General features: G+C 39.3%; 1 protein-coding gene across 1 annotated transcript in view; it reads right to left on the bottom strand.

The window, feature by feature from the left end:
- The window catches only part of POU2AF2 (POU class 2 homeobox associating factor 2), a 35,363-nt gene extending 23,183 nt beyond the window's left edge, over window positions 1-12,180 (bottom strand). The window contains exons 1-2 of the mRNA XM_068554066.1: window positions 12,171-12,180; window positions 4,325-4,434 (exon numbers count right to left, since the gene is read on the bottom strand). Of these exons, the coding sequence (XP_068410167.1) occupies window positions 4,325-4,434; window positions 12,171-12,180 (120 nt within the window). The remainder of the gene's footprint in view (window positions 1-4,324; window positions 4,435-12,170) is intronic.
- Between the last annotated feature and the right edge of the window lie 555 nt (window positions 12,181-12,735).

Below are 12,735 nucleotides of genomic sequence, written 5' to 3'. Positions count from 1 at the left end.
ATTATTTAAAAAGATATCCATGATAATAGTTGTGAAACCACAGGATTATGGCTAAAATGCACACAGTGGTTTTAAGTCCAGTATTTGGTGAAAGTTTCTTTTCATGCAAGGGATTTTTTTTCCCTTTCGATTCCTATTGCAAAAATGTGAAAAACACTTCATGGAATCGGAAACAGATGTTCATGAGAGAAATTGTGGTAAAGATGAGTCAACATAACCCATGTAAACTTATTCAAGTGCTGTCACAAAGAATAGAGCAGCAATTTGGGCATCAGATAGACACTTCCTAGACAGTACTTATCTGGGGGATGTAGTTTTCATAATATCTGTGCATTAGTTTCCTAGGGCTGCTGGAAAAAACTACCACCACCTGGGTGGCTTAAAAAGACCAAAATTTATTCTTTCTCTCTCCAGGGGCCTCGAGGGGAGAGTCCACTCTGCCTCTTCCAGCTTTGGTGGCTGCCTGATTGCCTGCCTTCCTTGATAGGTGATAGCTGCCTCCCTGGTCACGTGGCCTCTTCCTCTTTTGTGTGTCTCTCAAAACTCCCTCTTATAAATGTGGCACATATATACAATGGAATATTACTCAGCCATAAAAAGAAACAAAACTGAGTTATTTGTAGTGAGGTGGATGGACCTAGAGTCTGTCATACAGAGTGAAGTGAGTCAGAAAGAGAAAAACAAATACTGTATGCTAACACATATATACACTACCAAATGTAAAATAGATAGCTAGTGGGAAGCAGCCGCATAGCACAGGGAGATCAGCTTGATGCTTTGTGACCATCTAGAGGGGTGGGATAAGGAGGGTGGGAGGGAGACGCAAGAGGGAGGAGATATGGGGATATACATATATGTATAGCTGATTCACTCTGTTATAAAGCAGGAACTAACACACCATTGTTAAGCAATTATACTCCAATAAGGATGTTAAAAAAAACCCACAAAAACAAAACCAAAAATACCACAATTCTTCCACATTAAAAAAAAAAAAAAGAGTACATGGGATTGCATTTAGGGATCACCTCTTCCAGGGTAAGTGGAAGATCCACCCAAGATCCTTAACTTAATCACATATTTTGCTATTTAAGTCAACATTCACATGTTTCAGGGATTTGATGTAGGATCTCTGGGGGTACATTTTTTGGTTTAGGGCAATATCTATGGTAAAACAGTGTGGTAGGGCCTCCAATCTCCTCAAGTTACCCTTTGACTGGTTATTACTCATGTTATCAGTAGCAAATTTTGAACACGTCTAAGGATGGCTTTCCTATCTAAACTTACCCAAGATATCAGACTCATTGTCACCTAGTGAACTGGGATGAAAAAGGGTAGGGAGTGTCTGCATTCCTCATGCCATTAGAGCCCTGTAAGTGCTGCCAGTAATGTGATTTTCCATGATTCCTGCTCATTGAATTGTGTTTGCCACAGGGACGGAAAAAGTCCTTGAGAGTCAGTGATTAACTAATATGATGTCTTTCTTGGGATTTTCTAGAATAGTGGTTGAGATGAAAGAAGTAGACAGTAAAATCAATTCATGGAGATACCTAAAGTCCAAATAGCCACGTAGTGGGACTATATGCATTTAATTACCCAAATTTAAAAGGTCTTTGAAATGAGGACGAGAGTAAGATACTAGCAGTGAGACACTGAGTAATATGTGAGAACAGGAAGTTAGGGTTGGGTTCATATTGCCTGTGTACCTGATACCTGAGAAGAACGACCATAGTTAGAGCTGGTTTGCACCTTTCCAGTCCTTTCTATATGATGATATTTTCTTATGCTTTCGTTTCCTTTGTTTGCATGTGCTGTGGTCTGAATGTTTGTGTCCTACCCAAACTGACGTTGAAATCCTAAGGCCCCATGTGATTGTATTAGGAGGTGGGGCCTTTGGGAGGCAACTGGGTCATGAGGGTGGAACTCTCATGAATGGGATTAGTGCCTTTATAAAAGGGCTCTAGAGAGCTCCCTATGCCCTCCCATCATGTGAGGATACAATGAGAATTCTGCAACCCAGAAAAGGGCCTTCACGAGACCCTGACCATGTTGGCAACCTGAACGTGGACATCAAGCCCCCAGAGCTGTGAGAAATAAATGTATGCTGTGTATAAACTACCCTGTCTGTGGTATTTTGTGATGACAGCCCAAACAGATGAAGACAGCATGAATCAGAAATGATTCTACTCCAGTCCACATTGATCTTTCCCTTTAGAAGGGATATGGAATTGGCAGTCAGAAGACCTGCCACTTGCTAACTGCAACTTGCAAACAATCCCTTCCCTTCTTTTGTTTTCAACTTTTTCATCTGTAAAATGGAGAACGATGTCAACATCAATCTCATAGGAGTAGTGTGTCTATCGAATGAGATAACACACAGGAAGTACACTTTAAACTGTGCTTATGTAAATAGTATTCCAATCTTCATAACACATGGCTATGCTGCCTGGTCTTTTGTCTTCAGCATTCAGTGTAGTGCTTGGTTATATGATCTTGTATTTTTTAAATGTATAAGTGTTTTCCTTTCCACCAGGTTATTTGTTGTTTAATGGCACAGACCATGTATCACATGTTTCCTGTACCCACTTTTGTATAACATTTGCAGTGTCACTGGGCCAGTAGCAATAGCTCAGCAACTTCTAATCTGGGTAGAGATAAGAACCTTGGTTATGTGTGGGGTTTTGACAGTTGCTCTTTGCTGTGTGGTAAAGTTCTCATATTATGATGTGCAAAGAAATCACCCAAGGAGCTTGTTAAGAATGACCATTCCCTGCCCCCAGACCAATAACTCTATGTTAGTAGACATGGAACAGGGACCAGGAATTTGCATTTTAAAATTAAATCAAATAATATGACTTATTATTAATTATGTTTATAGTGTTACATCTCTTAAAAAGTAAAAGCATCAAAAAATAGAGAAAACACACTCTTCGTTAGTCGCAGAGCTTAAGTAAGAAATCATGTTAGGTAATTTTTTAATAAAAAATATATTTCCATCCACCATTTGGATAGGTGCCTCTTTGTCTTGTTATGTAATTCCATCTGGCACAGTGCCCTATCACTGTATGTGTGTATAGATGACGTTGCCGAGGAGGGAATTATAGCCTCACATGGGGCAGATAGACTGTCTGTTCCTTGACTATGAAGTTATCCTCATTGCGTCTCTTGTCTTCCCAACTGACAGTATGCCTGGAACTTTTGCAGGTTTCACAATTCCAGCCATAGTAGTGGCCAAGCAATCTATGTTACATCCATGCCGCTATAGTTCACTTAGAGTAGATTGAATTCTCTGTCTCTTTCTTTTTTCCTCTCTCTCTTTCTCGCAAGAGACTAGATTTGTATGGATATTTTTAACTCACATTCCAGATGATTCTGAAGAAGCATGAGGAGAAACACGGCACTAGGAGCAGACAAGGAGCCAATTATTCAGATTTCTCTTTATCAACTAAGCTCCATTTGTTGAACTAGAAGAGAGCAGGTGGTTTAAAAGAAAGGAAAGCCAAAAAATGTGCAAATAAAGGATGTTCTTGAATGGGAGGAAATTGAATCTGGAGTTGGTTCATTTGAAACAAGTCCCAGAAGTTTGAGCTTGGAGCAGTGTTGAATATGGTGCTGACGTTCTGGGCAGAGCACACTGGAAGAAGCAGTTCCCACTGTGTACCAGCCCCTGTGCTCAGTGCTGTATGTGGTCACCTCCTTTATTCCTGGTCATCTGCTCTTGTGTCCTGCCCCCAGCAATGCAGGTGAGTAATTATATACATAACTTGATAGCCAACTGCTATTTCCATTCAAGAATCATTATTGGAGATTTGGGTGTAACTACTTAAACATTTTAGGTACAGAGCGGAGCTATTTGTAAAGACAAGAATGTCAGATAAAGATTTTAGACTTAAGACAACTCCTACTAAGATTTTTAAAATCTGATTTTGCATGTTACAGAGGAGATGTATAGAAGTTGTCTCTATCAGATTTAGAATAACATGTGGATGAAGGTCAGCATTATTCCCACCAACTGAGCCTTTGGTAGTTCATGACTGGCAGAAATGAAAAAGTCAGGACTCATCATCATTTCATATCCAGTAGCTGAAGTAGCCAGCCAATAAGTTCACAGACCTCTTGGAATCCTTGCTTATAGATTGACAGATGTGCCATAATGTTAATACTAGTAATTATATAGTGTGTGCCAGTTAAAGGGGGGCTTTGCTGTGGAGAATATCAGACTCAAGATGTGAGAGATTGGTGTGAAGATAAAGGGAGAGGGGAGATAACTAATCTTAATAGGACTTAAACTCCCAAAGACTTCAGAATGTATTCAACTGAGACTTACATTAAATCTTGAGCTACTTGTCTGCTTGGATCGTTTTTCTGCCAGTAGATCTTTGACTGTGTGCTTCACTCTTACACCTTGATACACTCGTTTGCTGTAGTCTCCTGGGACTTAAGCAAATGGAATAGTAACAATCAAATGTGGATACTATAAGTAGGTTAACCTGTCCAGGGCTAATATTGTGATGCTATTTTCTCATTAGAATGATAGACTTGAATTTGAAGTGGCTTCAACACAGGTCATTTAGTCCTATCTCCTGGTCCTTGACAGAAACTGATCCAAGCTAGAAAGAAACACTATTCCATCTTTTACGTATTAGCCACTGACTTGGGAAAATCACAATTTCTCAGCCCTGTTTTCTTCATCTGTAAAATGGGTATAATAATCTCTCTGAAACTGAACTGCAGAGTTATGTAAGATATGCATATGAAAATGTTGTGCAAAGTACCAAATTAAATACAAAGTTCCTGTACAAAATGAAGGAGAGAAAAAAAACTAGGTTCCAAGACAATTTATTATTCAATTCAAATAAAGCCACATGCAACCTGATTTCAGCAAAACAAAGTTATTTGACTGATCCTTTGGGTCTTATTTTGACAGGATTTGGCCTGTATATCTTTTAATTAAAGAGGCTTAAGTATCTCTTTCAAATCAGCCTGAAATTTAAAGCTAAATGATCTTAATGTTTGTTCCAAAGGAATCTAAGTGTTGCTCTTAGAATTGTGTGTGATGCCTTATTTTTTGGGAAAAGCCTAAGGCTACATTTATTCATCGATAATTTATTGAGTATTTTTTATGTGTCAGGCATTGTGTCAGAGCTGGGAATACAAAAGAACATGCCATCTAGTGGGAGGAGAGAAATACTTAAAAATAATTATAATGCAAATGTGCAAAGTACAACAAAAAGTATGCCTGAATAGAATACTCAGGAAAACACAGAATGTGTCAATTTCTCTTGAGGGTGGGGAAGGAGTTAGGGAAGGCAAGGTGATAGCGGAGGTAAGTGGTGTGTATGATGGTAAATGGGTAAGAACATTCCAGGTATAGAGGGCAGCATGGGCAAAGTCCTGGAGGTAAGAACAGAAGGAGGGAGAAACTGAGCCTGGGGCAAGGAAATGATCAGGGAGCAGTCATGAAGTTTCTTGTAGGCGAAGGAGTCTGGACTTCATCCTGTGTGCAGTGAGCCATTGGAGGCTTCCAGGCATGGGAGTAGTGTGGTTAGATTTGCATTTTAGACAGACTTTTCTAGCAGCTGTATGAGGGTGGATTTCGATTTAAGAATCACAAAGCCACAGGGAGAACAGTCAGGAGGATTCTAGGATAATTCAGGCAAGAGATAGTGGGGTCTGAGTCGTGGTTGACAGGAGGGCAAGGAGAGGACAGATTTGGAAATTATATAGATGTAGGAGGGAAAGGAGAGGGAAGATTCAAGGCTGATTCTCAGGCTTCCACCATGGGATTGGTCTGGGTATATAAGTTTCAGAGCCATCATAATGTTGATAGTAAGGAAACCAGGAAAGAGAATGAACTCTCTTGGAATGTTTGAAAGATAGAGTCATAACAATGGCACTCACGGAAAACTTATGCATCTGGCATATTGGGATAAATAGTCCAGGCTACTCTCAGCGGCTGAGATCAATATCCTGGGACCTCCTACAATGCGGATTCCTGACACACTGGTTGGGAAGCTCTGGACCAGATGGTTAAAGATGGAAGCCTGGGGAACATCCACATTTGAAGTGTTGTCTGAGGAGAAGGAGAGAACCCTAATGAAGAAGAAATGGTTGGAGAAGAACCAGAAAAAAACAGGGGAATGAGGCATCACAGAATTCAAGGGAAGGGATTTCAAGGAAGAAGGAAAAAGAATGAGATACAGCAGAATTGTTCAGGAAGATAAGGACAGCAAAGCATCCATTGTTTTCAATTCAGTGGTTGGTGTTGTCTTAGCAACACCAGCAATTTTGGAAGCATTAGCTAGAAGCCAGGTGATTACGTCAAGGGCAGAGGTGGAGACAGGGAGGGAGACTATTTCTTCTTGAAGTTTGAATGAGGAAGGGAAGCAAGAGATTGGATGATCATTGGAGACAATTACAGGGACCAGGAGAGGTTTGCTTATGTTTTTATATCTATTTAATGAATTCGTGGATAGGAGATATTTGAGGATATTTGAACAGGAAGAGGGAGAGACTGAAGATTTAGGGAAGAGGGAGAAAATGATGAAAGGAGATCTTGAAGAGGGAGAGAGAAATTGGGGTCAAGGACACAAGTTGGCTCTCAACCTTTGAGCCCGGGATAAAGAAGGGCAGGGGAGGGATGGTGGCCCGGTGGTATGGTCAGACATCTCTAGTGCCCGTTCCAGCCGCCTGGAGTAGGAGAGTGACTCAGGCACTAAATGTCAGAACAAGGCTGGAGTCAAAGCCAGACAGAAAAGTCCAAGTGAGAATACACACCAGTGATCCTCAGAGTGTGAATCTTGGGCCAGGAACAATAGCATCGGCTAGGAATGTGTCAAAAATGCAGATTTCCAGGTCCTGCTCCAGATGTACTGAATCAGAAACTTTAGGGGTGGGCCCAGCAATTGTGTTTTAACAAGCCCTTTAGGTGATTCTGATGTTCTCTGAAGTTTGAGAACCAAAGATATACATAAGAGTAGGGACTTTATAAGTTTCCTGTGGAAGTGGGGGCCAACTCTAACCTAGGCATTCCTAGCTGGCTGATTGATCGTGGGTGTGGACTTAGGTCTGAGAAGGAGATTGGGGTGGACGTTGTAGAGGTCCAGGTTGATCCTTTGTGTGTTTGCAGACAGTGTTGGTTTCACTTTTTCCAAAGGGCTTTTTAATTGGTGGTTTCAATCTGAATTATCCATTTATGCTTTATGTGTATGCCAAAAAGCCTAGAGGAAACATACCTATTCTAAATAAGTTTAACAAATAACCACATGGTGACTAATGGATAAAGTTCATGAGATGGCAAATAAGCAGATCACAACTTCTGAAGTTTTGCCATAAAACAATCAGCCTTATGTACCAGTTGGCAAGACCCTAGTGCAAAATGTGGGGCTATATGCCACAGGGGATGCAAAATAAATTTAGAACATATAACAGATGTCCTTAAAGACATCTTCTTTTAGTGAGAGAAATAAGACATTCACATGTGAAGGATTAAGGGAGGGGGAAGAGTATACTCTGGTTTGTTGATGAAAATTTTGTGGGAAGGGATGAGATTTAGTCTGGATTCATACAGATGTGGATAGGTTAGGAGGAGGGAGAAAAGCCTTGTAGACATTAGGCATGGCATGAGCAAAAGCAGTGGTCGGAAAGAGCAAGGCATGTGTAGGAAGGGAAAGGAATGAGGGTAATTGGAGTTAATGGATTTAAATGCCATCAATATATAGATGAAGTTCAGATGGCTATCCCTAGACCAGACCTATCCTGGACTTTAGACCTGGATGTCCATCTTCACTTCGATGTCTAGTAGACATTTCAAACTCCACATGTCCAAATCTGAACTCTGTCCTTCCCTCTATATTTGCTTATCTGAAACCTTCCTATTAGTTGATGGCAACTCCATCCTTCTGGTTGCCCAGTCCCAAAGCTATAAAGCCATTCTTAGTTCCTCTCTTTTCTCTCATACTTCACAACCCATCCTTTATGAGTTCCTGATGGTGCCACCTATAAAATAGAGCCAGAATCTGCTGACTTTTCTCCAGCTCCACTGCTGATATCCAGGTAAAATCAACTGTCATCTCTCATGTAGATACTGCAGTAGCCTTCCAACTGATCTCTTTGCTTCCACTCTTTCCCCATCCCCAGTGTATCTCAACACAGCAGCCAAAGTGATTCTTTCGAAAAGAAAGTCCAGTTGCCTCACTCCTCTTCTCAAAACCATACAATGGCTCCCCATTTAACTCAGGGTAAAAGGCAAGGTCCTAACAATGGTCCTACATAACCTTGTTCCACGACACCTCTGATCTCATCTCATAACACTCTATTGTACTCCAGCCAGTTTCTGAAATGCATCAACCACACCACTTCTGCCTTAGGACTTTGCATTGGCTGTCCACTCTATCTGGAATATTCTTCCTCCAGTTATCCACATGACTAAATGCCCTTGTCTCCTTCAAAATTTGGCTCAAAAGTCATTTTCTCAATGAGAACATATTTAAAGTTACACGTTCCCATAAAACATCTCTATTCCACTTTACCCTATTCTACTTTTTCTTTCTATGTAGTACTTGTCACGTTATAATGTCCTATATAATTTCCTTATTTATTAAGTTTATTGTTTATTGTCTGTTTTTTCCTTGCTAGAATGTAAGTTCCATGAGGGTAGGGAACTTTTGCTTGTTTTTACTCACTGAAACATCTTAAGTGCCAACGCCTAGAACAGTGTCTGGCACTTAGTAGGCCTTCAGTAAATATTTGCTGAAAGTATCCTTTTTTTTTTTTTTGGTTGAGAATAATGGAAATGTTGAAGGTCTTGAAAACCAGGCTGTAAAAATTTATACTTTATGTTGTAGGTAATGGAAACCACTAATGTTTTTGACCAGGGCTATATTGTGACTTTATCATATTTAGGAAGATATGGAATTTTTTTTGGAAGATTAATCTGAGGGCACATCTTAGGATGGGTTGAGGATGAGGAAGCAGAGAGGATGGAAAATGATAAAACAGTGAGAAGCTAACCCGAAACATTGGAAGTGACAAGGGAAGGGCAGATTTAAGGAATCTTAAATGTCTCTTTCAAAAGAACACAAACACACACACATGCACACACACAATAAAAAAAGACTACCATGATTAAGAAGAGATATCAAGAAGACAGGGAAGAGGGTTGGTTTTGTTGTGGAAAGAAGAGTTCAGTTTTGAATATGCTGACTTTGAGGTTGTGGTGGCTTAACCAAGTGAAATCATCCTATAGATAGACGAGAACTTTGACCAGCGTTAGAACTGTACATCTAAGAAACATCTATAAAACTATGATAACTAGAGCTATGGAAATAAAGTTCTCCAAGGAAGACTTTGTAGCAGAAAGGAGCAGAAGCCCTGGGAAAAGGCTATAGTTCTGATGCCCAGGGAAAGTAAGGGGCCAAGGAAGGTCAGGGCAGAAGTGGGGAGCAGGGGGCAGAGATGTAGGTATGTGACACAGCAGAGTGGTAGCAACAGGGAAATGAAGGAAAGAGGAAGTGTGGAGAAAGAGGAATAATGGTGGAGGGAGAAAGGCCTTGTAGACATTAGGCATGGAGAAAGAGGTGGTGTCAAGTATCCGGCACCTAGTAGGTGCTCAGTAAGTACTTGTGGGGTAAAGAAAGTGCCTTAGAGAATTTGAGGAAAATGAAGACATAGAAATACCATAGGGTTTGGAAAACTGGAGATCTTTAGAACGTGGGAGAGAGCAGTTTCATAAGAGGTGGGGAAGAAACCCTTTCTCTGGGGCTTCAGCATGGGTGGTAAGAAAACAGGGACAATGGAGATAAACGAGGCTCTGAAGTAGATACAAAGAAGCGAATGCATTTTACACAGCATTTAAGGTGGATTAAAATACATTTTAACTAAGAGATGGAACCTAGTAAAAATTCTTTGAACTATTACCTGGATTATTCTTCCTATTTTTGGGAATTCTGAAAGTTCCTTAACCTACCCTATCCTCCTTTTTTAAAGAGGAGTGATATTTAGAGTTTAAAAATGTTGCTAGTATTCCTACTTCCAAATGTATTTCCCCTTGTTCACTGTGTCTATTTAAAGAATCCACACCTGCATAAACGAGGAGCTGCTTAAGAGTTTTTATTCAAATACCCTAGATACAAACTTGCATTCAGATCAGTTGTTGAGAAAACAAAGACATGTGTTTCCGGAGAGAAAGCACAAGCAAATTTATTAATAAGAATCCATTTATCCTTTCGAATTTGGGAAAAAAAATTCATGCTGTCGTATCGTGACTGTGTACACGCAGCAAACTGTCTCAGTCGTGCCCTCTCCACATTCCTGTTCCCTTTAAAGAAGAATTTGGCCCACAGTAGATTTAATGACGCTGCCGCTTTAATGTTATTTCTGAAAATTACATCTTTTCTCCATCAGATCAAACTCATATGTTCTGAAATTGGCTATTTAAAATGTAGGAGATTCCTCAACTGTGTTTAGTTATGAAATATCAAATATATTTATGACATTTGAAGCACCTTCTTTTACTACTTTTGATGACAGTCTCTGTAATACATTTTCTTCCTTTTAAATTCTTTAGAGTCTCTGAGCAGGTGCTTGTTACATAAGGTAAGGGAATAAAGAGACAGTTCGAAACAAAAAAAGAGAAAAGTCCTATAACTTTAGAAAACAATTCATATTTTGAGTTACGTCATTAGACAATGGTAAAATTAAGATAATAGATGATGTCTCTCTGAATTGTGGTCCCTCATGGTATGAAATACAGGCACACTCTCACTTAAGAAAGAGCAGAATAAACATCCTGGATTATTGGTGAACAACACCCACATTTGTTCCATTTCTCTGTCCGTCAGGGAAGTGCCAAGAATGAGGTCCTGGACAGGCCAGTGACAATACAGTGTTTTGGACCACCGTCTGGCTCAGGTGCCAGCCTTGAGGCTGCAGGTACCCCTCTCCTTACCCCACCAACCCAGCTCAGCCTGTCTTGCTGAGGCTGAGAACCCTCTCCCCAAGAGGAGGCAGATCCCCACGTAGGAATATAGTGCTTGATCTATGCCCACTAGATGCTCAGCATTTGTGGTTCCACTTTTGATCTGGGGAGATGATATTATGCTAGTTTTATTATGGGAAGCCTCTAGGAGAATACAGGGAAAGACAAGTTCAGCAATTAATCTTGAAATGTTCAATATATTAATTAATAGATACTACTTAGGAAATTTTACACTGGAAATAAAGACTGAAATTTTTAAAGAAGTGGGGCTAAATTAGTTAACATGTGAGGATTTTGTAGCAGTTTGGTTTGCCCATACCATAGGCATCCACAAGCTCCTCCCAATAGCCACCCCCCTCTTCCACTTTTTAAGCCTCAGAGCTGGATCCAAAAACTTAGCACTTCTGTCAATAACCAGTTCCATACTGCAGAAGACAGATGCTCTTATGGCTCTTTTTATCTTTGAGGATCTGTGGTGTTTTAAAAAATATTAATTTTTCTTTCAAGCTACTTTACAAAGTGTTTAAAGAATATTTCTTCTATCATCACTTATTAACATTTAAAATGCTAACTTTTTAATCTCAAATTTGTTCCTGAAAGGGGTTTACTCTATGTTGACACTAACATTTGTATCCTCAGAGTGAACACACTGAGAAAGATCTATATATAGTTTGAATTCATGAAATAACAGCCCTTCCTTACCGTGTGTATGTGGAAAGCCCTTCATCCTTAATCTTAAAAGCAAGATGCATGAATAAAAGATATTTCAAGTTCTATATAAATGTGGATTCTTCTCCTGCACTTTCTTTATAATTGAGGGCTTACTGGAAGTTGTTACCTTTAACATAAAATTTGGCTACACTGGAAGAGAATGCTTTAATATCCAAGTTCTCATTTTATAAAAATAATTTTCAATAGAATTGATCTTTCAGAAAACATACCTCCATGAACTTGAAACAGCATAATAAATCCAACAATTAATAGTTAAATGCAGCAGAATTATGAAAATGTTACCAAGAGTTCAAAGTTGTTGGTCTCTGGTCTGTGTTTTTATACTTTTACTGTATATGTTCTAGCTGGAGTTAGGGATATTTCTTCTTGTCCTTTGCTTTATGTTATGCATTTGTGATGTTAAAAATAAACATTAGGATTATTAAAGTTTTAAAAAAGTTTTAAATAATTGATATTGACTCACCACTTTCCATTCTGGATGGTTCTGGTGAATTTCCTTCTTAATGGCAATGTAGGATTTCTGGTGAATTGTGTATTTTGCTTGATAAGGGAGCCTGGTCTCCTGGAAAGGTCAGCCTGATCTTGATGGGAAACGCTTCTGTACACGGTAGTGATGCTTCTGAAATGACTTGCTTTAGATTTGATTAAATGCAAATCGTTTTGTGTCTGTTTCTCTACAATTTGCATCCTCAATGTAGATTATATATGAAGGTACTTTTTTTCCTCCCCAAGAGGATTTTTAGTCAGTAACAATGAGTTTCCATTGGGAACAAACTCTCTTGAACGTTTATTATGGAAACAAGGAATCCATTATTTGCTTTATGAATAGCAGTGGCATTTTCTATCCTTTTAATATAGAGTTAGGTTTTAAAAAATAGTATTTATGAAAAAGCCATATTTCCCAGTAGGTAATATATGTACTATGCTGTTAATACTGTAATTATGAGTACATGATTTTTAAAAGCTAGGTTATCTTTCAGATAAAGATAGAATTCAGAAAGGCTTTTTATTTAGGGATAAAAATCAAA

The sequence above is a fragment of the Eschrichtius robustus genome, chromosome 11, assembly GCF_028021215.1.
Source record: "Eschrichtius robustus isolate mEscRob2 chromosome 11, mEscRob2.pri, whole genome shotgun sequence".
Lineage (NCBI taxonomy): Eukaryota > Metazoa > Chordata > Mammalia > Artiodactyla > Eschrichtiidae > Eschrichtius > Eschrichtius robustus.
Note: the sequence above shows the minus strand (reverse complement) of the source record. Positions and strands in the feature narration are given on the sequence as shown.